Raw genomic sequence first — 25695 nt, 5'->3', positions numbered from 1 at the left:
AAGTTTTATCAGTCCTTACCCTATATCTCTAAGCTCTAAAAAGTCCAATAGATACTTGCAGTTTTACATTATTTATTAATTTCCAAGTTAAAATGGATGATAAATCCATTTCACCACAGGATAAAAACTCAACCTGTGGCTCCAACTTGACATCAGGCTTCCTCCTAGATCTGAGAGGCAAACAGGATCCATGGATGTGCATGAAACTTCAGCCTTGCTTTACTAAAACCCCAGTTCAAATAATCAATGTAATCATACATGCTGCTAAATGGACACTACCTGGAACAAACCAGTCAAAGCCGTAGGCATATTGTGACACCAGTCTTCATCCAAAGACTTGGAAGCATGCAGAATTCATGAAAGACATGACCATACCCTACCTCTAGGAATATTTTTAATCATTAAAATAATCAGGTGAATGAGGCATGCTTGCACTAAATACAGATATGTAAATACAAGTCCGTGTCATCCAAGAGCCATACAGACTCCAAAAGCTCAGTTTATCCCATTCATCTCTTCAAATGTCCCATCTTAATCATGGACTTCAATTGAAATTGCCAGAGGACTTGGTAGAACTAAAAGTATCAATCATCATTAGACCTAATCTGCCATTAGCCTTCTTCCCAACTCTTCCATTCATACAGCATGTCATAACACTTAGGGCTCTTGGGTTGAAAACACTAACACTTGCTCTAACCTAACCATAAGAATAAAGTCTCCACTACTCAAGTAGTTAAACATGGTATATAGACTGACACAAATCTTCTCTCCCTTTGGACTGAAAGTTCTGAAGTGTCTCAAGCCTCCTTTTTAAACACATTAATTCCAACCCTAATCTTCACTATTTTCTGGTGAACTGAAAGCTAATGGGTTACTGAAATCTAGTTTATCAGTTGCAGAAGGTTTTTAATGTTTTCTGAGGATTAATGTATCCTAACTCCTTCTCCTGCTCTGTGCATGTAGTACCTGTTGAATTTCATCCACCACGGGCCCACGGGCTATGCTCCATACTGCGCTGAGCGTCTGCGACGCACCTACAGCAATGGGGCCCGGACTGAACCTCCCAGCTGGCTGGAACTTCAGGTAGCAACTCTCTTTTGGCTTAATTATATTGATCTGGGACTTTTTGTACTGGTTTTTGTAAGTATAATACTTACTTTGTAGTTATACTGCATTCACTAACCTGTAATAGCAGACGTTCCTAAATCAAATCATGGAAATCAATTGCACAAGAGGATTGAAGACAGCCACCTCGGTCTGGGCAGTTTCTTGGATACACCTTTTCTGGCTATTCAGTTACCCTAAATGCAGAAAAGTATGTAAGCAGCAGCAGATGATTTGCAGGGAGGTACCTCCATCCACTTAGGAACCACAGGCCAGAAACAACCTCCTGAGGAAAGCTCTTACTATCACTTTTGGAAAGAACTGAGCAAAGCTTATGCTTTTAAAATAAAAGGAAGAAGGGAGTATGATGATGCTATATTGTTCTCCACTTCCTTTAAATGTCACCCTAGTAATTAAAAATCACGCCCCCCATCCCCCACCTTTCAAGTAAAGACCTCAGTTCAGTTCCTCCCTAAATCTCAGGGACCCTATTGCTTAACACACATCTTCCTGGGCAGTGTGCATCTCTCCACTGATGCATGTAAGGCTGTTCCCAAAAGTCATCAGGACAAATGTGGCTCATGAAAAGTCTATCAATTGGCACTGTTATTGGCACTCTACTGAGCTGTGAGGAGGAGGAAACTTGAGTCCAGTGCTGCTCCAGGGATGTAATTTACATGCTTTGAAGAAACTGTGTGGGTGTTGGTGATTCACTTAAAGATTGTTGACCAGGTTGTACAGGCTGTGTAGCTCTTAGATCTAAAAGCTTACTTCATTCTTCAGAAGAAAGTAAGGTTTGTCCATAATTTTTTTCTCTTATTTAACTCTGACTTCCAGGCAACAAAGCAGAAGAAACCCATTATGTTTAATGTCACCCTGATGAATGGCCAAAGCATCACTGTCCCTGCAGACTCTGCTTCCACTGCCAAAGAGATATGTCAGTTCATAGCAGATAAAACCAAACTGAAGGATATCTTTGGGTTTTCACTCTACATTGCTGTGTTTGATAAGGTAAAGTGTAGAAAAATAGAATGGAAGCTCCCTTCTCTTTCTTTGGAGTTGCTGCTGCCCACCCAGTCTCAAATGCAGACCCCTGAATTCTGGAACACCCTCAACCCAGTCCTGCACTGAAACTAAATCAGTTCTGAATCCCAGCTGGATCTCAAGCCTGATAATCCTATTCTGCCTTTCTCTTGGCTCATCACTTAGCAATTCTTGCTGCAGTCCTGTAACGTTTCCTTTGCCACAAGCTGACTAGTAAAAATACATCCACTTACCACATACAACTTGCATACTCATCTGCTTACCTTCCTGGAGTTTTTCTTGCAATCAGGGGAGCAGGAGCTTTGTGTCTGTGGTCCCTTGGGCAGACCCAGGTAACGCAGTGTCCCTTTGGGCAGGTCTGGTCGCTGGGCGGGGGCCGGGACCACGTCCTGGACGCCATCTCCCAGTGTGAGCAGCTGGTGAAGGAGCGGGGCACGCACGAGCGCCACGCGCCCTGGCGCCTCTACTTCCGCAAGGAGATCTTCACCCCCTGGCACAACTGCCGCGAGGATCCTGTCAGCACTGATCTCATCTACCACCAAGTCATCCGCGGCGTTCGCTTTGGAGAGTACCGCTGTGAGAAGGTGATCTCCTGATTCATCCTCCTAAAGAGACACAACTATATTAATGCTTCCCACGTTAAAAAGCGGGAATATGAACTGAGTTTGTAGTGGATGTAAACAACCCTTCCCTTCTTAATGAACAATCCCTATGTCCAGGTGATTGTACCAGCTGCCACACTGCCAATTCTAATTAATACTTTTTCCTTCCCTGCAATGTGGGAGCTTGGAGGCATGTCCAAAGGGGCAAATTGGGTTGTACTTTAAAATATCTTTGCTAACAATCTCTCTGATGTTATGATTTTGTGAAGTTCATCCCTCCTCATGCTGGGTGACTGTTAAGAGTTATCCAGACAAAAACTGAGGAAACCCCATTCCTAAATGGTCCAAAGGTTGAAAGAGGCTATCTAGCCTTTGTAACATCCTTCTAGGCCTCTTTTAATGGATTAATTGTTTCAGGAGGAAGATTTGGTGGAGATAGGTGCAAAATATTGTTATATCCAATTTGGAGATACCATCCACAATGAACTTGTGCAGAAGGTGCTCCATGACTGTATTCCAGTAAAACAGCTGAAGTCCAAGCCCCTGGAAAAGTGGGTGAGCCTTGTAACCTATGCACATGCTAAGGTAAGAGGTTTGTCAGGCACTGCTGGGTAACCACTCTTGACATCAGCTGCTGCTTCTTTCACCATTTTTATTTATTAATAGTCTGTAGGGGAAGAAGGAAAACCAGCTCAGTTTGTAGATCCCAAATAGCTCAATAGGTCTGGGGGAGCAGAAAACCTTTCCACTCACAATTCCATATGAAGAGCAAGAGGCAAGAATGAAAAAGTACATTTAAATCTCTGAATAGAGTAGCTTTTAAGGCTCTGTTTTCCATCTGATGACCTAGTCAGGATGGGCATGGCATGAAGTATTGGTTTTGATCTGGAAATAAGGATTCAGGATTACCTGAATTATTTCCATGGCATCCAAGGTGCATTAGACTTTGAATAGTTCAGTGGGGATTTAAGGGAAATTTGGAATCCAGATACCTGGGGGCACAGACAGGAATGGTCTCCAGGGCATGTGGGTCCCTGGAGACCATTCCCGATTTACTTTCTCCAAGTTCCCTTGACACCAGTAACAGCAGAGGATTGTTGGGATCTCTGGGATTGGGCTCGTTCTTTATTGTCTGCAGATCATGTAAACCAGATTTTACTGAGAAAACCTTGTGTGTGGCTTTTTCCTGCAGGCCCCATACACACAGGACCATCTCTCCTCTCAGACAGTGAAGGAGCAACTTGTAGATTTTGCTCGCTTTCAGTGGCCTTTGCTTTTTTCCAGATTCTTTGAAGTCACTAAGTTTTCAGGTAATACCTGGAGCCTGAGAGTAGAGGACAGATACAAGATGAATAGGAGAAGACTTGTATAGCATTGATAAGGATTTTTTCTGTATTTTCAGGACCCAGCTTGCCTAAGAACCACTTCATTATTGCTATAAATTGGAAAGGCATCTGCTTCTTGGATGAGTCAGAAAAGCGGCTCCTTGAGCTGACCTTCCCAGAGATAACTGGCATCCACACCAACAGGTGAGGGCTCCAGAAAGACATGATCTGAAGATAGCATCTCTTCCATACTCCAAAAGGGTGTACCTTCTCTGCCACCTCCTTAGGTGATTTGATCTGTGCCTGGAAAGGTAGTTCAGCCTAGGTCCGGGAAACAGAAAGGGAAAACTGAGCAGCCTGTAAAGGAAATACTGAGAGGACTGGATCCTTCCAGCTGGTGTAAAGTGATCCTGTTCAGTCAGAAAGGTGTAAGGAAGCACAGGCAGGCATTAAGACAAGAATGGCCCAAATAACTGACACAGTTAAGCCACTGTCTGTTGTGCATGCTGGGAGTTCACGTATTTCTCAGGTGTCATGGACCAGAAAAGGATCACTGAGAAAAGCTGTTAACTACTGGTTGCTCATGGCACACATTCTTGCATCAGGTCACTCGGAAAAAAAAAGGTCTTACATACACAAAAAGGCCCCCTGTGAGGACTGCCAGAGATTTAATTAGCTGTTGAGTTACTCCAAAAGAAGGGTGTTTTTTGTCTACATGGACTTGTGTACAAAACATGGTGGAGTCCAGAGCAAAGCTGAGCCACTTCAGTCCTTCACACCTGCCAGCTCATGGGAAGTAAAATTAGGAACTACCAATATTCACTGTAAGGGAGTTACCTGCAAGGAGATGTGGGTGCCTTGGCTGTGTTTACAGATGGGTCTGTAAGTTCTTCGGATGCTCTGGTAACAAATTGTTCAATAATACCTAGGGCAGTGAAATCATTTGGACAGAGCTGCACTCTCATCACGCTCCGTGCCGAGGAGTTTGTCCTGACCTCTGTAAACAGCGTTGTCATTGCTGAACTGGTGGTGATGTTCCTGGAAGGACTGAAGAAAAGATCACAATTTGCTGTGGCAATGCAGGAGAAAAAATCCCAGGGTAAGTCTCATAACTTTTCTACAGGGTGTGGAAGAAATCATGAGAGAATCCACAGCACTTGTTTGAAGGTAGTCAAAGAGGAGAGGGAGAACTTCACCAAGAGTCCTTTTGCTCCAGGGGGGATGCATCAGCACAGCAATGCCCAGCATAAGGCAATGGGATTCAGTAGCTTTGCACACAAATAACCTTTCCTTCCCCTTTTCCTTCTTTATGTATTTTGTTTAGATGATGTAGTGTCCAGGGACTCAGTTTGGTTATAGTAGGAAGTTGGATTTGGGCTCTCTGGAAATACTTTGCAGAAGAATTTCACAGAAGCAGTAAACCAGAATTTCCTGTAGAACAGATGTAGCTCAAACAGACATGCATGTTTAAAATGTAAACATTATCTTCAACTCCTTACAACTACTCAGTTCCTTTCCATGCTCTGCTGCCAGTCTAGACACAAAGTCAGCATTCATGTGAATCAAACTGAGTTCTGCCATTGCCGTCAGTGGATCAAAGTCAGGGTGTCAGAGGAAACAGAAGTGATTTCTCTGAAGTGTTACTGGAAAATTAGCCATATTTACACAAATCACTTTCTACTGCTAACTGAATTCAGGCCTTCAAAATGCAATTTCCTTGTCTTTCACATTGCAACCCCTTTGCATTTTCTCAGACTGTCAAGCCTGAACAGTACCCCCTTATTCTGTTTTCCAGAAGATCCTGGCATCCTGTCCTTCAAGAAGGGAGACTTGCTAATCTTCACCGAAGACAAAAGGCTGGATGCAGACTCTGGCTGGATCTGTGCCCAGAATGAAAGGACAGGCAAAACAGGGAATGTATTTTTGGAAGACATCTACATAATTCCTTCCCTCACAAAACCCTCTAGTCAAGTGCTGGTAAGGAAAGCTAAGCATTCCATGTGAAAAGATAAAAATGTTAATATGCTTGAATTTATAACTGGAAGATAATTGTCCCTCCAAAGTCAGACAAGTTCTATACCTCCCACTGAAACAAAGCATTTAATTCTGTCCTGTCTGAAAACAGAACTTAGCTAGCCCAGACTCTAAGGAGAAGACTGCAGCTGCACAAAGGCAGTGACTTTAAAAACACCCAAAATCCATTCTATTCACCATGGGAGATTTCAGTGCTTGCAACTGGTAGCAATTAAGGGGTATGGGTGTGTAGTTGTATTTTCCTGCATTTACTCTGGGCTTGAGTGGTAATCACAGAATGCCTCAAGAGAACCTCTAAGTGCATCAGGTAACTTAAAGAGAATATGGTCTTTGAGGAAGCCAAGGTTTCTCATTAATGTTTCTGCTAATAAGTTTTGTCTTTAGTTATGAGGATTCAGTATTTTGGACCCTGTGCTAACAGATAAAAAGCAGAAAAACTGGTGGCAAAACACACTAGAGAGAAGCAAGTGCATTGTGAAACACATGTTGTGCTTTGGATAATCACATACATTTTAATGTCCACTATTGCTATGTCTGTGTAAATTGCCTCTTTGAGTCAGCTGTTCCCAGCTAATTCTTGAGTCTCTGGAGATGCTGCTTTTAAGATAGGAGGTCTCAGGCAGCACACAGGGCTACCTGCTGAGTAATCCCTGATAGTGCATGCAGAGACCTGTCTCCATCTGACATCTCTGTGTGGCTGTGTTATTCCAGAGTTTGCTAATGATGTCTCCAGACCAGAGGAGGACAGCTTCACAGAACTCCTTCATGGAGGAACCTGATGAAGAGGATATCAAGGTGAAGCCTTACACCCTGGAGGAGTTCTCCTACGAACACTTCAGGTGAAGCTCTCTGTGTAGAGTATGCCCTAGAAAAGGTCTTGTTGATCAGTAATCCTTAAAGCCTATTATGTAATGCCCTCTCCAACTTCTGATTGTGTTTCTTCTTTGTGTTCCCTGTAATTGTGACTTTGGATACAGAGATTCTGGCCCACGGCCTATTGTATCTTAACTCTGCAGAAATGCAGAGGGGAGGACTGACTGGGCTGACTTCTTCCAGCAGGCTCTATTCTTACTTCTCACTCTTTCTTCAGCACTTATATGAGGATATACAACACCTCAGGCTTCAGAAAGTAAAGGGAAAATTAGTTTTCTAAAAAACCCTTTCTTTTTATTTTTGCAAGCCTCCTATCCTCTGGATATACAGGAGACTACATCTCCCTGCTCTTGTTGATCTGCAGAATCAAAGGAGATCTGAGATCACTGTCTTGTGAAAGAACAGGTCTAGAGATACGACTTTATGATAATGACCTCCTTTCTTCATAGCAATACTGATCCAGTAATTTTGTATTGCTTGCACTTGTCTTCATTCAGGACTCCTGAGAAGGAATCCATCAGCAAAGCTGTTCTCCAGAAGTCCCGTGGGCACAGTCAACTGTGGGCACATTCCAAGGAGCCTCTGAAACAGCCATTGCTGAAGAGAGCATGCACAGACCCTGATCATCGGGATTTGGCCTGTCAGGCCTTCATTGATATCCTTTCCCTCCTCTCTTTTGGCATCTCAAGGGGAAGGAAGAGTTAGGCTGGTCCATGAAATTACCTCTACTGAGATACCTCAGCCACCTTACAAGGAATACATTCGCATAAAGATGGAGTGGATCAAATCTGTTTCCCTCGTCTATAGGGAAATGTTCCAATTTCCTCCCAGTACTCCACAGCTACTGATGGCTCACTAAAATAATAATGTGGCTTCAGGAGAGAGAGAGATTTACTGCATATGCCCAGAGAATGCAGCTGCTAGCACAGCACAAATCACAGCCAAGCAGCAGCTGGTGCAAAGGGAAAGGGGGTAAGGGACAGACAGGGAACATGCTCCAGACCTTCCTCCCAGTATTAGCCACTTAGACATCAACAAAGTCACTAAAATGTTAGGATCCACATGAAACTTCCCATCTGCCTTCCAAAATTTCTGCTTTTCTCCTTAACAGCATGTTCACCCATCATGAAATTCATGGGGGACTACCCCTCAAAACAGGCACACTCCTCCGTGGAAGTCACTGACCAGATATTTGTGCCAGCTATCCAGGAGGAGGTCCTCAGGGATGAGATTTACTGTCAGATTATGAAACAACTGACTGACAACAGAAACAGGTATTTACCTGGGTGCAAACACCCTGCTCCTGCAGAGCCAGGCCTCAAGTGCAAGGGGCATCAGGAACCCTTGCTGCATTTGTGATGCAGTGGGGGCAGGGGGAAGGATAAACAAATGTTGGAGTAACAGCTTCCCTTCCCCTTTTTGCCAAGCAGTGCTTACCTTTGTGGAGTGCTCAGGACCCTGGCAGGGAGAGGCCAGAGAGCACCATCAATCATCTCCCCTGAGCTGCTGCTTTGCTCCCATCAGCATTCCGTGCTCCTCTCCTTGTGGTGTGAGGCAGGCAAGGTGTCACTGAGGCTCTCCTCCTCCCCAAGCAGTCTATAAGGGAAACATGGCACTGCATAGTCCTTGCATCCCTTCCGTGACTGCCCTGGCAACTTTCCATTTAAATTTTCCAACAGCAGCATTCCTCTCTCACAAAAATATAGTTCACATAGGATTTTTACCACAAGTGAATAAATACTTTTGAGTAGTTATATTAATTAGGTTACAAAACTGCCTTGCAGAACAGATTGGTTACAGAGGCACCTGCCCACATGAAAGTCTCTGAAACAGGCTGGTGTTGGGTTACCCACTACTCACTAAATGATAATTTGATCTACTTCCAGGAAACTGAATTGCAAAAAGCAATTAAAACAATATCAATTAATATCAATAATATCAAATAATATCAATTATTAACAAAATTGTTTGTCAATTTCTGGATGCATTCTGTTTGTTTATTTATTTTCTTTCTTCTGTTCCACAAGTATTGCACGTAGTGGAACTTTCATCATGCGTGTCAGTGTTGAATGGTAAACTCCCTTGCAGGCAGTGAATTTTACAGGCTATTTAATGCATAGTCTGTAACCATGGTGCCAGTGCCATGCCTGATGTATTCCAGCAATGTGAGCAGGATTACTGATGTGGAAAAAACAATGCTTGAAAGGTGGCTATTTGCATACACTTTCATTAGAACAGCCAGAGCAACAAATCTTTCATCCTTCCCAGGCTGCTGTGTTGTGGACCATGTCCTGCTCTCATACAGAGACAAACACCACCCTATAGAGTATAAATGGGATTAAAATAGTCTGTCTTCATCTGCAAAATTAGAACAGTAAGTGGGAATAAAGAAGCCAGAACCTCTTTATTCAGTGAAGTCTGATGCCTTTCAGAGCCAGACATGCTGACTTTCCCAACCAAAACCACTTCACACCAGTGAGCATTTCAGAGCAATCCTTGGACACAGCTGAAGTGTGTTCTGCTCCTGGCTTTGAGGGAGAATGACTGACCACCTCATGGCTGCAGAGTGCTTCTTAATGGTGAGGGCAAGGTGCCAGAAGAGCTTCAAGTGGCAGATTTCACAGATGCAGAGGCTGGGAGAACTGGATTTTCACCACCTGAAAAATATTACCAGCTTGATCTGGAACATTTAAGAACTGCATCTACCTCACTACATAATGCTACCAGCATGTTCATTTTTCAGGAGTACATGTGCATACAAAGTGTTCATGCCCTGAGCAAAGCTGGCCAGTGCAGAGGGCAGGTGAATTCATCCACTAAGAAACCAGGATGTGAATATATGTGAGCTTGAACACCAAATCAGCAGTGGCTTTCCAAGAGGAGGCACCAGGGTTACCGCTGCTAAGATGTCTGCTAAACTGGAATTTATATTTATCCATGAGATCTGCATCTGTCATGAGTATTCTCATGGAGGACTTGGCACTGTCTTCACATACAGGCTGTGGTTGTCGCACAGCAAATGAATGCCAGGGCCTGGGTGAAGGCTCTATTGATTTTCAGCTCTCTGCACAATGGGACCATGATGGGAGTGTATTTCTCTTCCCTGTGTGTGGTCAAACAGAATTATATGTGGCTGTAGCAGAACTGTTGGCTTTGTGTTCTCAGGTACAGCGAGACCAAGGGCTGGCAGCTCCTCTGGCTCTGCACTGGCCTCTTCCCACCCAGCAAGTCACTGCTCAAACATGCCCAGAAGTTCATAGAGACTCGCCAGAAAGAAACACTGGCCCCGGGGTGCCGTCGGAGGATTCAGACAGTAATGAGGTAAATAATCTGGCATATAACCAGCTCAAAGTGTTCAAATAGCAATAATCCCAAAAAGCAGGACCCAAAAAATACACACATAATGTGACTGTTGATTTCCTTTTCCTCTTTACATCTTGATTTTTAAAGTGATCATTATTTTTAACTGTCTTTATGGACTTTGAACCATTGAAGAGAGGTCTATGTCAGTTTCACTTTTTTCTTTCAGCGTTCACAGCATTTCAAAAAATTCATCACCACACATAATCACTTGACTCCCAGAGCTGGGTATTTCAAACATCCTAAAGGGCATGCAGCTTGGAATGATGTCACTGATGATAACCTGACCTTAGTGTTCTTTGGTGAGGCAGCAAGTCCTTGTTGAAAGGATCAGTACAATCAATTCCTGTTCTTTGAAAAACCCAAATGAGCAAAGCCCTGACTCTTACCTGGCTGCTCACAACAAGGCACTTCCCCATCCACTTGGCATTACCCGAGGCTGAAGCAACAAGACCCTCAAACCACAGTGCTTCCAGAGCTTCTGAATGAATTGTTCTAAGGGACATGACGCAACCAGAGAGAGGGGAAGGGCTAACAGGATTTCAGGAAGGATCATCTGAACTGTAGGGGAAAGGTTTCCCTAGATTCCTCCAAGCACTGGAATAACCCAGCTTGCCCCTCTGAGAACAAAACTTTGGCACCAAGGTTGACTCCAGCCTTCTCCCTTTTGATGGTGCTGTGATTTACACTTGCCTGCCACAGACCTCATCAGTAAAGAATCTGCCCAATGATTCCTCCTTCCAGCTCCTGCATTTTCCCCTTTCCCTCAGGCTGGGCCACATGTTTGGTCTGTGAGCCCCATGGGTCAGGCTCCAGGGGAACACTAACACAGTGGATATCCCCCTTGCACTGGATGGGGTTTGGCACTGCTGGGGAAACGTCACCACACATTGAACTCACTTTTGAAGTGTCTGAAAAATGCATGGCAAGGAATGCTATTCATTGTCTATTTCTATGGAGAAGACTTAAAAATTCCTGCTCCCTATATCATGTGCTATTCATGCCCTGTTGAGCTGTACAGAGCTTCTTTAGAGAGAGCAAATAGGGAGGGGAAAGCAGAATGGGCTGCTTGGAAGGAGCATTCTATTTGCTAAACTGTCCCAGATCTGAAGCCTGGAGGATGGGAAGCGGAACAAAGACAAATCTTGTCTTCTAAGAGTGGTTCTTTTCCTAAGATTCAACTTGCATCTGCTTAGGATAGAATAGAAGAAACTATTTCAGTTGGAAGGGATCTTCAACAATCATCTAGTCCAACTTCCCCCTGTAAGTAACCTGGTCTCTTTGGAAAGGATACAGCAGGCAGCTCAAAGGATTGACCTAAACACACAAAGGGGAACCCATCTGAGCCCTTGGGTACACACCTTTTCTGCCATAAACCACTTAACAGCTTCACCCCCAGAATCCTGGCCAGGGAACCACCCTGATGAGTGTTAAGCAGATCTCACCTTGGCAGTGAATTCCTAGCTCAGGCTGCACAGAGAGGTGGGTGGCTCTATGTCTCTGCAGCCAAACTGCTGCAATTCCTTATGCTCCCAGGGCCTCCCTCTGATGCCAGGTCAGGAACAGGTGACTGAGTAGGGCAGGTCCACATTTTGCACAGTGCCTGCACAGTACAAAGCACATGCTGCTCAGCTTGGTCACAGTCAAGTTTTCCTTCTCCAAATGGAAATGATCCTTTATTGAATGGGAAAAAAAATTGGTTTTCAAATGCACACAATTAAATCTTGGATCCAGACTAACTTTCTCCATGTGAGAGGCCCTGGTGTTCAAAATACCTGAACAACCTCCTCTGTGCCACAGAGGACAGGAACTTACCAGCCCCAGGAGGTAATTTGCTAGATATGTTCTAACTTTAACTATGTCAAGGTTTTTGCATGACTGAGGGCCAGTTCCTTTGCTGTAAAAGGCAGCTCTGCTCTGAGGTCTAATTTCAAAGAACTGGGTTTGTACAGCTTAAGCACCTCCTAAGGCAGTGATTGCATTCCAGCTCTCATACAAAATGCTTTCAAGCAGCCCTCCAGACTTTTTTGGTACTTGGGGTCCAAGACATTTTGTATCCAAATACTTATCTTTTTGCTGATGCAGGAATTTAAAAAAATGTATTTCTCCTTGTAGCCGTTATATTCACATGTCAGTAAGGAATAATGCTGCTGAATCCATAGAAGAGGCAATGGAGCTGGCTAAGAAGGTGCCTTCTTCATGCAACCTCCTTGCAGGGCAGAACAGACTTTCACTTTACATGCTAATAAGACCCTCAGTTTCTTGCTGTCAATACACTGCATTTGCACTGGGGTGGAGGTCCATTGGAGCCTGCTCCATCACAGAGTACTGGCATTTTGGAGGGTGCCTGCTGTTTGGATAGAATACTGTTGTTCATTACCTTAATGATTAAACTGGTGTCTCTTATGATGGCGGTGGCATTTTCCAGGAGTGGCTGCAGGAAGTGGGCACCCCATCCTGTGGAGGTTGAGGCCATCTTACAGAACAACACTAAGATCTCACACAAGATTTTCTTCCCCAACGAAACAGAACTGGTGAGCATTTGTTTTCCCAGCCTTGACCATTATTCCAGCCATGATGTGCTCATCCAGGAGCATGTGTGAAGACATTCAATATTCTTATTTCTTCCTGCCCTCTGTCTAACAAGAGTCTTGTTATCTCATAGACATTTGATGTGGGAACAAACACCAAAATCCAGACTCTGTGTCAGAACATCGCTTCCAAATTGCAGCTGCACTCCTGGGAAGGTTTCAGCCTCTTTGTGAAGATTGCAGACAAGGTAACTCCTTCTTGACTCTGGCAGGGTAGCCAGGCTGCCTCTCCTCTCTTAATATGTACTTTTTACCAGGTAGTAGTAGTATGTATTTATTTACCAGGCCACCTAAACAACCATACGAAGCCAAGGACCAGAGCAGGTGATTAATGTTTCTGTCCTACTGAGGGGATACAACCTAAACTTGAACTTTTAGCACCTGACAATTATTTTCAGTCTCTTGAAGGGGCTGGATGGAGATGCCCCTGGAAGGAGTATCCAGGTGGCACTAAAAGCAGAGATGTAGGCTTTCCAGCAGCTGCTAGGATGGATGCATAAGGCTGGATTCAACCCTTTTTCACTCAGACTTTGCCCAGATGTGCTGCACATGTACAGTGCCCACTAGGACTAGAGAAAGCAGGAGCAACCAGCACCAGTTAATCACCCTCTGGTTTGCTGGGAGCCTGCCTTGCCTGAGCTGAATCTTGGGCTGGCTGTCTCACCTGAGAGGTCCCTTGTCTCTGAAACTCAGATTAAGGCAAAAGCAGCACTGAGCCCTAGCAGAGGGAGTTTCTGGTGTGCTGCCTTCCTGAAAAGAGAAACCAGCATGCAACAACACTTCACAAAGAGAGCAAGACTGGGAATTAGGTAGGCATCTTCACCTTGACTGCAAAAAGCAACCTGGAAAGCAAAAAGCAACAGAAGATGCAATAAAGATCCCCATATGAAATATAAGTAAATTGGCCCTTTCTCCTCCTCTTTTTCTACTTCCTTCCTGCTGTAATTCTGCCCTCTCACTGTTGACAGGGAAAGAAAATTCAGCCTGAATTTTCTTTGGGTATGTGGCACAGGCAGTATTTTATATGATGTGCTAACCCCTCCTTTGTCTCCTCATTGCTTGGCCTCTGCAGGTGATCAGTCAGAATGAAGCAGACTACTTCTTTGACTCACTAAGGCAGGTGACAGACTGGAACAGAAGGAACAAGCCAGGAAAAGATGGTAAGGAGAATGCCACCATGACAAGAAGCTGCATGAGATGTTGTGTTGAATTGGGAAGCAGCTGATCCATCCAGTAAGATTCACTCCATCTTGGGAAGTGTTTAGCAGAGTCTTGTATCTTTTTTGTTTGTACATACATGGTTAATGCCTGCACCAGCAGCAAGATCCAGTGTCCTGATGCAGCCAAGCACTGGCTATCAAAAACACCTGAATATCTCTCCAGAAATTTTAAATTGGTACAGAAAATTTTTTTTTCACCCATTGTATCCAAAACACACAGCTGGATACATGCAAATTAGATAGGTCAATCCTCAAATACTAAGAATCAGCCAACACATGCAAATAGGTTCTTTACAGAGTGTCACTCATATTTCTTGAGTTGTCAGAAACTTTTTAACCAGGTTATTACCTGGTGATACCCAAACACGTTATGTTGTCAAGAAAGCATTTTGTTAGAATAAAACAATGTAATAATAATAACAACAGCAATTCCTTCCACTTACCATGCCCTCCCGATAATATACATTTTAAATCAATATCAAACTCAAACTTGTCCTCACCTCTGCATATTTCAGGACAGCTGAGGTTCAACTCCCTGAAGCTCTGGCTATGTATCTAAGATCTTCTACCTTCTCTTCTCTCAGCTGATGTAGCTGCTAGGAGCTCTGAAAATCACAGTATAAAGATGTGGGTCCAAAAAATCACAACTCATTTGTAGAAGCACAGCCATTAGGAGATGTATTTGCATCTCTTTAACAGAATTTGGGTGCACTGCACACCAGCAGGCAGCTGTCATGAGCACCAAAAACAAACACTCAATGGTAGTCCCTCAGCTTCTCCTCCATCTGATCATTGTATGAGCAGTATCCAGGATCTGAAAATTGATAATTTTGCAAGATTTTTTTGCAATTTAAAATGGCTTTTTGTGTTGTTTTGTTAGCAATTTTGTCTGTTACTATTAAAAACCATAATTACTTCTCTGAAGAAATTCACAAGCCATTTAAAAACTGTAGGACTATCAGTAACACAGTAGCCCACTAAAGATTTGATCTCCTTAGGGGCTGCTCTGTCTGTGGCCTATGAGGTGTACTTCATGAGAAAGCTGTGGCTGAATGTCACTCCTGGCAAGGATCTGAAAGCTGATACCATTTTCCATTACCACCAGGTAAGCAGCTTCCTAAAGAAGAGGTATCTTGTGATACGTTAATTTCTTGTGAGAAATTAAATCTGTAGGAGTATTACTGTCTCCCTCTTGAAAGCCTGCATTATAGAGCCTCCAGAAGAATACCTCCTCCAGAGGCTCAGCCTCAGAATATATTTATTTCTCACAGGGTTCACAGCTTAGCTATACTGAACATCTTGATAGTACAGCTCCTTTACCTCACTGTACTGTGGAAATGCTTGTCTTGCTCCATAAATCAGAGAATCACAAAGTTTTGGTTGGATCTTTTAAGATCATATGGAGAACCTTCAGAAGGAACTAAAAGTTCTTGGGATGTCCTTGGACTGTGTTTGGCAAGACTTGTGTGGTGATCTCATAGATTTAGAATGTTTAAGTCAGTGTTCGCTTTAGCCCATTCTGTCTGGATTCAGAGCTGGTCTCTTCCAGGAGCTGCCAAAGTACCTCAGAGGCTACCACAAGTGCTCCAAGGATGAAGCTGTGCAGCTGGCAGGGCTGATTTATAAAGCGCACTTCAACAATGACCGCACGCAGCTGGCAGCCATCCCCAAAATCCTGAAGGAGCTGGTGCCAGACAATCTGCTCCGAGCAGTGGCACCAGATGAATGGAAGAAGGTAAGGACATCGGCTTTCATTAGGCATATTACATTTACAGAGCTTTAGTAGAGAAAACACACTGAGCCACACTACATCTTTGATCTGATGGTCTTTGAAAGTATTCTGTGGGGCTGGTATTAGATATTGCTGGATTTGCCAGCAGGATAGCAAGAGGATTTGCCTCTTACAATCCAGATTTTACATACTCTACTAAAATTCTGAAAGATATCTGCAGGCCTGGATGGCTTATCTGAAGTGTACATCTTTCTTGGAGATACTAATCTATTTCTAGCATCCAGAAAGAGTTAGAGATAGGAGAGCCAGTGATGAGACTCAGAAGTTGAGGATATTGAACAAAATTAGAAAATTAAGATGCCTCATAAATATTTCTTGGCAGCAAATCAATCTTCTTGCACCATGTCCATGGTACTTACAGCAAAAAGCTGTTTTATCCACAAAAAGGGCAAGGGGGTTTCAGCAGGTACTTACCACTTAGTCTGCTGAGGAAAACACGGGACATTCTTTCAAATGCAAAGGGAAAATTCACCCTCCATTTTTCAGCCAAAGATGTAATTTGTGTCTGTGGGTGTTGAATACTGGCTTCCCGAGTTTTACCTCATGTTGCCCCTCTGCCCTGAAGTCCATTTCCTCAGGCTGCTGGGCTTCCTTCACCCAGCAGAGGAATAAGGAACACTGGAGGGTTTTGGCTTCACCTTGCCCCATGGCACAGCAGCTGTTTTCATTTTCAGTTTTCTGCTGCTGGGCAAAAAACCTGATAGTGGTGATGAGCTGATGCTGTCTTTAGTGCTAAGGGCAGGCATTGGAAACCTGTTTGTCTCCAGCTCAGCTGGCTTTGTATCCTCTTTTCCTGAACAGAGCATTATTGCAGCATATGGTAAACATGAAGGAAAAACTGTGGATGAGGCCAAGATTGCTTTCTTGAAAATGATACACCGGTGGCCAACGTTTGGATCAGCCTTTTTTGAGGTGAAGGTAGGTTTGAAGGCCTGTGTGAGTGGATTTAGTAGTAGATCAGTGCCAAGGGATACAGACTGACTATAATTCTATATCTGAAAGTAAAAATACATTATAGAACTGAATTCCAGTAATCTATAGAGGAAAACTCAGTTCCTTCCAAGTTGGGAGATGGATTCTTTATCCATTCTGTACTATGCTTGTTTACTGGCAATGTTGTTACTCTAGTTATAATATCTCTACTACAATTGTGTAGTAGCTGTAGGGGCCTAAATTGTCCTGTCATTGCTCTCCACAAGAAAATGCTGCCAAATCTTCTCTTTGGTGACTCTTCCCTCAGAACAGAACAGTACAAATCCTCTCATTCTAGAGTGGATATCACAAGAATAATTTCCCATGTGTTACCTTTAATTTCTCCTCACTAGGCTCTTAAATGGTTTGCAATCAATCATTAAGCCTTTTATCAGACAGCATAGTAAATAATGGACCTGGTTCTGCTGTCATGTAGCATTTGCTTGAGTCATCAGTATATGGCCAAAATGTTTCAGTGTTCATTTGGGAAAGAGAACAAGAAGCACTGGGCACTGTTAAAGGTCACTAGGTCCCTGACAGAGATAATTTCTCAATTTTCTGCTTATCTTGCTGTGTTACTCATTTACAGCAAGCCTCGGAGCCCAATTTCCCAGAGATTGTACTGATTGCAATCAACAAGCAAGGAGTCTCACTGATACATCAGAAGACAAAGGTAACAGCTGCTTCTCACAAGTGCATCTAAGGAAGGATTGAACAGACCCTGCTAATTTAGGGACAGTGATAGGACCTTGCCCAGGAATAATAGGAGAGGATAGAGGTTGTCTAATTTTTTCTGTGTGAAACTGAAGGAAATGTTACTGCCTCAAATCACTTCTTTGCAGTTTCTACTCTGGAAAGGAATAGGATAGAGCATCTCTGAAAAAAGACATGGGAGTCATGATAGACCTGGCAAAGTGGTAAGATCAAGAAGATGGATGGGCAGTGGACCCAGGAACCTGCTTCAGAAAAATGCTTTGCAGGAAGCCCCAGCTGTCTAAGAGACCAGGCTGAATAGCCATGTTTAGCTGCAGTCTAACCCCAACAGTCTGGTCTTACCAAGGTCTCAGGAAAAGGGAGTATCACTATTTGCTTTCAATAACCAAACAAATTAAAAATCGATTTAGATGATTGTAAATCTAATGGCAGTGTGCTATGGCAAAGATGGATATATAATGAAAGGGAGTCTTGTGTGTGATTAAGATTTACCTGTTTGGTGAAAATACAATATACCAATAATCTGGAGGCAAGAAACACCTTGATCCGTGATTTTTATAAACAAAGAGGGAAAGAACAAGAATTCTCTGGCTCTACAGGTTTTCTTATGTAACAGCCTGTTTTCATTTGAGAAAAGTTCTATAGATCACTTTGTTTCCCCTTTCAGGATATTTTAGTAGTCTACCCCTTCAATAAGATCTCCAACTGGAGCAGTGGGAGCACATATTTTCACATGACCATAGGGAACCTGGTACGAGGAACCCGGCTCTTATGTGAGACATCTCTGGTAAGAAGAGTTTTGCCAATTAAGACACAACAAAATCCTAATTTTTCCTTTCCAACCCTGACTGCTACAAAAGATGGTGTGAAAACAGATAAATACCAGTGCAGCATTATACCAAAATAATTGTATCATATATACCATAATTATACCAATTATACCACAAATACCAAAAGCATTCACTGCTGTGTCAATAAAGTTGCCATTTAGAACTGGTTCAGTTCATATATAATGCTATCTATGCAAAGATGCATGACACAGGACACAAGGAAAAATAGTAATTTCCCAAATTCTTCCCATACATCAAAATTCTATCATTTGAGAAGACTGCAAAGCTACATAAGAAGCTTTTTGTCTTGCATGTCTGCCTCCAGTTATGTAGTAATGCCAGCCTTGTAAGACTTCATATTTTCCAGGGAGTGGTACCACCTTTTTAACAATTGGTTTCAGACTATTCACAGTCTCAGAGAAGCATCACTGTATTAATATTTAAAGGTAGGTTTGTAAAGATAACAAAAATATTTAAAGGCTAACTAATCTGACAGAAAAACTTAGATTCTTAAATACAAGAATCTTAAGTACAAGTCAAACTGCAGAGTGAATACCAGGGAGACAGTAGAGCTACGGTCTGTAAAGTTTTGGAAATCTATGAAAAGCAGAGGAAGGAATAGACAAATTATAAATAAAACAGTGACAGATAGTGGAAGAAAATATGTTCATGTAAGGAAGAACCTGAGAAGATGACAAACAAGAGAGGAAATGATAGTTATTTTTGCTTCTGGAGCTCCCTGAGAGATTTAAGACTTTTTTCTTCCCTGACAGGGTTACAAGATGGATGACCTGTTAACATCCTACGTACGCCTGCTCATGAATGCTGTAAACAAGCAAAAGAACCTCCCAGCCTGAGAGTGGAAATAGAGCCCATCACCTGTACTTGTGCCAAACTCCCTGTAACTTCATATCCCAAAAGAAATGCCATTTAGAAAATATTAATCTTGTTGACCAATCTTCTGATCACACACTGAATGAACTGAGTTGCTGAAACACTACTGCAAGAGAAACTCAAGTGAGCATGTGCTTTCAAATATCTGCAACACTTAGATGTAGTATGAGAATTTCATTCAAATACTGGATTTACAGAAAGTTTAGAGGGACTTTAATGTTCTGTGGGAGTGGGGAAACCCTGTGAGGGCCCCTTCTAATAGCCTGAATCTCCTCCATTCAAAGATAGACACATATGAAGAGCTGTTTTCCTTTTGGAAAGAAAATGCCCCTTATTGTACACGCTCTTACCAAATGCACAGACTCCAAGAGTCTTTGCAAACAAAGGTAATGTAATTTTTTTCCTCCTACTGGCAATTCTAAGAGTGGAGAAATGCCCTTTAGTAACTGGACAGTCTGAAAGGTTCAGATGCTGTCCCCTGACTTACCAGAGCGTTGCTTAAATTGTCTTCTTTCTTCCACATGTTATAATGTACTTGGAAACCAACAACTGCTTTCTACTGTGCAGTATCTAGTAAGCTCTGAAATGAGTCTGGGGTTTGGGCCCATCACTTTTAGTTGCTCCTATTTCAACATATAGATGAGCTATTCAGTGCAAATCAGAAGTGAAGAACTCAGTCTAACAGAGGTCTGTTGAAAAGAGACTTTTCTGCTCCACAAAAATGTTCTGTTTGGAGTTATGCAGACATTCCCTCACAAGACAAGAATAATAGCTTTAATTTGTCCAGATCTTTTCTGCTTCCTGTTTAGCAGACAGCTTGAGTGGTAAAATTTGATTCAGCACTTGTTCATCCCCAAGAGCTTTGCAGAAACACAGCTTTGGTGCCACAGGAACCAGAGTGTGCTCTGAGTGTGTTAAGCAGACACAGACTATGGTGGGAGCAAGCTTAGCTGCTTCCCCTTCAGATCAAGTACTCCTCCCTCGCTCCCAGTGGAACATGAACATGTCTTAAAGCATTCACACCAAGTTCCTTGAGACACAATCTGGCAGTGCTGGAAAAGCAGCTCTGCCTGATCTCTCAACTTTGCCAATGGATGCACAATGGTTCTCTTGTTCCCTCAGACATGTGTGTGCAAAATTCAAATGCTGGTGGGAGTTTTGTATATGGGTGGCAGGGAAGAGCCCACTCTCTTTGTGCATCTAAATGAGTGCCACACCTGTCAGAATAGCTGATCTTTTTGCAAGCAGTTAGATGCTCCTGCTGTAATGTCCATTGCTGGCAATGGAAATGCTGGAGTCTAATTACCCAGTGGTTTTGTCACCCAGTGTCTGATCTAACTAACTAGCTGTGAGAAATGTTCAGCACTTCACCTGTACAAAGAGAAATCTTGCAGCCAAACTGTATTGTTTCTGGTTTTTAAATAAAGATGCAGAAAATCAATCACAATGTCTTTTTTGAACTGTTTGCTCCAGATCCACGTAACTAAAATCAACCAAATATCCATTATATCCTGGAAATGATCACAGTATCCCATCTGCTCATTACCTACACAACACAACTTGTACAACATAGCCACTAGAAGGGTCATACCCCTTTCTGCACATCCTAATCGACCAACACATCACCACAGAAGCAGCCCAGGTCCAAAACATGAATTCACAACAGTGCCTCAGGTTTCAGCAGTCCCAGAGTTCCTTGGAGTGGGTAACAGTCTCTGGCTAAGCACTGAAAATATGGTATTAACTGTACACTATACCATTTTTTTCCCTTTTTTTTTGTGTGAAGATTTAAAATGTATTACAGTTAACTTTAATACAAGAACATACAAAGGCACAGTATTACAGCATTTAATCTACAATCATGTGCTTTGATTAGACAGCTCAAACAACGTGTGATAAAGTGAGAGCTCTACATGGTGCAGAACCCATCAAGGCCTGAACCAAGGCAGGGAGCTGCTAATTCTTTGCTCATCTAATACCCTCAGCACTTAACAGTGCTTTACAGGCTAATATAACCATGTTTATTACACGCTTGCCTGCAATCTATTCCTTCCCCAACCAATCACTTCTGAAAGAGTGTCAGTCAGATCATCTAATACCAGCCATGCCACATCAGGAATTCTCTCTAGGAAAGGCTGACCAGTGTTTGCCAGCACTGCACAGACTGCTGTGAAAACACCAGAACACAAACCTGGAGAGAGGATTAGAGCCATAAAGAAACACTGCAAGTGATTAGCATACCCATAAAAACAAGCTTCACATACCATGCTTTCTAAAAGCAGAACCATTTTCAAGTGTACTCAGTGAGTGTTAGTGATTTTAATTAGGTATAAATACGAATTAGGTATAAATATGAATGCATAGTATGAGACATCTTCCATTAAGTGCAGATTTCTGAGCCAAGCTCAACCTTCATATAAATCTCTACTCTCCAGTGGTGTGATGCTTAGGAAGAATTTGGCCAGCAGGTCTATTTACAGCAATGGAAAAAAGCATGCAGCATATTTCTTACTGACACCTTGACTATATTAATTAAAAAGAAAACTCAACCTGTCAGCCTACCAAGGCACTAAGGAGAACTTGTGAGTTTGCACTATATTCTACTTGGTTTTAAAAAAGTAGACTGACAGAAGTAGAGGAAGATGCATTTTTTAAAGTCATTTATAGTTATTTCTCCTAGTCCTTCAACTCCATTCTCACAAAAAAAGGAAAAAAGGTGTGTTGGTAATATAAACTACTGTAACTCTGCACACTGCAGGCTATGGGCAGCAGAAGTGTAAGAAAAATTATTGTGAAAAATTAATAATATAAGAGAATATCACCCGCCATTAGTATAGAGATTGGGGATTACAATAATTTTGTTCACCAATTAATTTTGCAAAACATCCTGAAGGACATATTCCAAATCCTAGAAAACTGAACAGCTGATCAAAGAGAATGATATCAACTCTCCTTAGAACTCTAAAGCTTTCTAGGTCTGCCAAGTCTCTAACACGAGACAAGGTGAAAGCACACATTAAATCTTCACTGGCAGCACAGCAGTAATGCCATTCACATACATGCATTTTCCATTGCTGAATGTGAGTGGCTGCTGAAAGAATATTACCTATTGGCTGCTAGTTATGTAGTCCTCCCAATATTTACCAGGAATGTGTGGCTGTGTGTTCCTCCACCACTTCCCAGCAGGCTGGGGATACACAGCTGCTCAGATTCAGCATTAGACAGGGCCCTTGACTGAGATTACAGGAACAGACTGGAATGTTTTATGCTGAGAAGAATCTGCATAACATACTGAGCTGCACCTAGGTCAGAATTCAAGTGTTTTATGCTGTGACAAAATGCCAAACAACAGGTTTGATTGTAAATGGGGGTCTTTGCAGAGCCACCCTACTGCACCAAAAGACATTCTGTTCTTTGTGCCCTGAACTTCAACACCATTTTAAGGCTGGTGAGAGAACAGTGAATAGCCACATGTTCTCCAAACAGCTACTGTTACTGGAATCTACTGTGCAAATTGGTCAGGAGAAAGTGAAATAGTTGACTGCTAAAATTAGGCCTACCCCTCATCATTGTTAGAGTGGATACAGCATAACCCAGTTAAAAGATTATGGTAACTTACAGCAACAAAAAGCACAGCAGCTGAGGAAAACTGAGTTAGCAAAGGCAGTGAAGCTCTAAGAGATGATCACACACGTGGGATTCTGATCACTTATCCAGGATTGCTTTGGCATCACTGGTGCAGTTCCATGGGTATTGATTCAGCAAGCATGGTAACACTATGACTATGACTACTGAGACTACTGCCCCAATCCAATTGCTGCTCACACATACAATAGGGAAGCTTTAACTTCTTGCTATCTAATTCAACTGTGGCTGCAGGGTGTTGTCCAGGCACAACTTCTGTGTTCATCTGACCAACTAAAACAGCCACTTTTGGAAGATTTAAATCATGCAAAGGACAGTAGTCTTCCAGTGCTTGTCAGCCTTGCAAAGGGGCAGGCAGTGTCTCACAACTGTTCATGGAAAGGGATGTTCAGGTTGCTCAGGTTCAGCGCAAAGAAGTATGGGGGTCACCTCTGGGGGACTCAGCAGCTCACTGGGTCATACATCATGCAGGTGGGCTCAGAAACAGTACTGCTGATGGCTCACCTCTAAAGAAGTATTGAGAATATCCAAAACCAGTAAATTTCTCAGCACCTTGGGTTGTGGGAGCAGAGATAGTAGGACCAGTGAAACCTCACTGGTGACAGGCTAAATTACAGAGGAGGACTATATGCTTGAGATATTAGCATCATGTCTGAGATCCTCTCCTTAAGTAAACTCAGGTTTCCAAAAGAAAGATGAATGGGACTCTTATTCGGGAAAAAAATTTAAGAAAAATGGGGTTTTTTTTCTGCAGAACATATTTGCTACAAACTGTAAACATTAGAAACACCTTCACGTAATTGAGCTATCTGGAACATGACCAACAAGTATATCCTTGGCTGGCAAATAAAGTGAAAATGGGAAAACTGAAGTGCTTAAATTGGTACTATATTATTTATCCAATTGCCTTATGCAGAAGAGTAACCAGTGCTCCAACTACACAGCCTCAATAAATATCAGCTATGCCAATGGACAAGACGTGCTTTGTGTTGACCAGCAGAAGCTCTACCAGCCATGTAGCAGTAGAGAACAGAGAAAATTAGTGTCAGCTCTAATAAAATGTTCAGTTTCCCATAGCCACCTTCTCCTTAAGGAGAGCCCAGCCATTCTGAAGAGGCTCACATGGCCTTGACAGCTGAAATCTCCTTAGTACTGAGCACAGAAGCAGCAAAGGAAACTTCTTAGCTGCCTTAACACTGGGCCTGACTGGGCAGTGCAGATGCCACAGCTACTGGTTCCTGGGCTTGCCCAGTAAACATACAAACAAGAAGGATTGGGATTTGGGATAAGGGATAGGGCACCCACATATTGTCTGTAGCATTCTGGAGAAAGACCAGAACTTTTCGCATGTAGTAAAGAATGACAACTTTCAGACTACTTGCCTAGATATTAAAAAACCTAAAAATTGCTTCAGCCAGAGTAAGAAAAATTCTGATACTCTGATTGAGAAAGAGCAAATCTGACATTTCTTCCAGCCCTACATTTAACCACTTTTTCCTAATTCCTTAGGGTAGAGGAGTGGAAAGAGTAGTACAGTTCAATTGAGGAAGGAAAGATTGTGTATAACTCCACAAAGGCAAAATGCAATGTTAGTAGCAAATTAATAATCAGCCTGTGCACAGCTCAAGCAGAACTCATACTCCTCTTCCTGCCAGTGTTAACAGACAGCTGCTTGGGAAAAGGGACAGTTGAGATGCAAGAGACAGCACCAGAAGCAGGGGAAGGTACTGCTTATCTTTGGTTCCACTTCTTAGTAATTGCTTCTGTAATCAACAGCTGCAGTGAGCAGCAGCTTGTGTTAAGAGTGCAGTCAGGAGACTGACAGACCTGTTTGCTTTAAGCAGAGTTTAAATCTAAAGCTTTAGGATGGATCTTCTTGGATGCCAGCTCTGACAACTTCTTCAGACGTTTCTTCAGCTCCAGAGGGAATTTCTCATAGCACTTCTTGCACACAGGCTTCATGTCAAACTCCACAAATTTATTCCTTTAACACAAAGAACAGTTATTAAAATGGTATTTGCAAACTACATGCTTCACTAATTAAAATCTCCATGCATCTACATCACTGTTGTTGCAAGGGTTCTATGCCATTTATACAACCACTCATTTCCTCATCTGGTGATGCAAGTATAGAGATTGGGTTCCTATCAGTGAACGGAGGTCTCTAGTATTGCTAGGTAAAAAAGGAGCAAGATTTTGCTACATATTTACACGCAGCATTCTAGAATAATAATTTTGTTACTGTAGAATACAGAGCTCCTTCATATGGCTAGTGGAGCCAACCCAGCAGAGCAGGATAAGAATTTGAACCTGAGAAAGGAAAAATGTAAGACTGGTTTTTTTTTTCTGCCCCTCTTCTAGATACTTGAGGCAAATAGAACAGTATTTTATTTCCAAATAATCTGTGCAATAGCAAATACTGTCATTGAGAGGAGCAACCACAGTTAGGAGACACGGAGGCTGCAGGTTGTTCAGGACAGGCAATTCCTCAAAGTTTAGAGCCTTCCCTCTGTACTGCTGAATGAGCTCCCCTCTTACCCAACTTCCTTACAGCATAGATTAATGAACGAAAATAGATCAGAGAGGATGCTGAATGTCAGCTCCCTTTCAGTGCTGAAATCAGAGGAATTATAAACACTGGTTCCCACAGAGAAAAGGTATATTGGCCTTCAGAGAGGCAGAGACTCACAGCTCC

At 42.6% G+C, this 25695-nt stretch overlaps 2 protein-coding genes across 11 annotated transcripts in view; one reads left to right on the top strand and one right to left on the bottom strand.

Annotated features, from left to right (window-relative positions):
* MYO7B (myosin VIIB) overlaps positions 1-20796 on the top strand; it is a 52887-nt gene extending 32091 nt beyond the window's left edge. For 4 of the 6 annotated variants that reach the window (XM_064386059.1, XM_064386058.1, XM_064386057.1 and 1 more), the window contains 21 exons: positions 964-1083; positions 1942-2115; positions 2505-2732; positions 3168-3335; positions 3943-4060; positions 4153-4279; positions 5005-5174; positions 5871-6052; positions 6821-6948; positions 7480-7637; positions 8103-8256; positions 10148-10303; positions 12771-12876; positions 13008-13121; positions 14006-14093; positions 15152-15258; positions 15703-15888; positions 16747-16863; positions 17507-17590; positions 18299-18418; positions 19235-20796. In XM_064386059.1, coding sequence (XP_064242129.1) covers positions 964-1083; positions 1942-2115; positions 2505-2732; positions 3168-3335; positions 3943-4060; positions 4153-4279; positions 5005-5174; positions 5871-6052; positions 6821-6948; positions 7480-7637; positions 8103-8256; positions 10148-10303; positions 12771-12876; positions 13008-13121; positions 14006-14093; positions 15152-15258; positions 15703-15888; positions 16747-16863; positions 17507-17590; positions 18299-18418; positions 19235-19318 — 2889 coding nt within the window. In that variant the 3' untranslated portion in view covers positions 19319-20796. Of the gene's footprint in view, positions 1-963; positions 1084-1941; positions 2116-2504; positions 2733-3167; positions 3336-3942; positions 4061-4152; positions 4280-5004; positions 5175-5870; positions 6053-6820; positions 6949-7479; positions 7638-8102; positions 8257-10147; positions 10304-12770; positions 12877-13007; positions 13122-14005; positions 14094-15151; positions 15259-15702; positions 15889-16746; positions 16864-17506; positions 17591-17759; positions 17835-18298; positions 18420-19234 lie in introns of those variants that run through there. The other 2 variants (XM_064386060.1, XM_064386062.1) reach the window with 2 other exon arrangements.
* LIMS2 (LIM zinc finger domain containing 2) overlaps positions 2614-25695 on the bottom strand; it is a 49789-nt gene continuing 26707 nt past the window's right edge. For 2 of the 5 annotated variants that reach the window (XM_064386091.1, XM_064386094.1), the window contains exon 10: positions 20740-24984. In XM_064386091.1, the coding sequence (XP_064242161.1) occupies positions 24837-24984 (148 nt within the window). In that variant the 3' untranslated portion in view covers positions 20740-24836. Of the gene's footprint in view, positions 2754-8419; positions 8579-9396; positions 9640-14130; positions 14759-20739; positions 24985-25695 lie in introns of those variants that run through there. The other 3 variants (XR_010346378.1, XM_064386093.1, XM_064386092.1) reach the window with 3 other exon arrangements.

The sequence above is a fragment of the Passer domesticus genome, chromosome 11 (assembly GCF_036417665.1).
Source record: "Passer domesticus isolate bPasDom1 chromosome 11, bPasDom1.hap1, whole genome shotgun sequence".
Taxonomy (NCBI): Eukaryota; Metazoa; Chordata; class Aves; order Passeriformes; family Passeridae; genus Passer; species Passer domesticus.
This window is presented reverse-complemented; position numbering and strand designations above follow the sequence as displayed.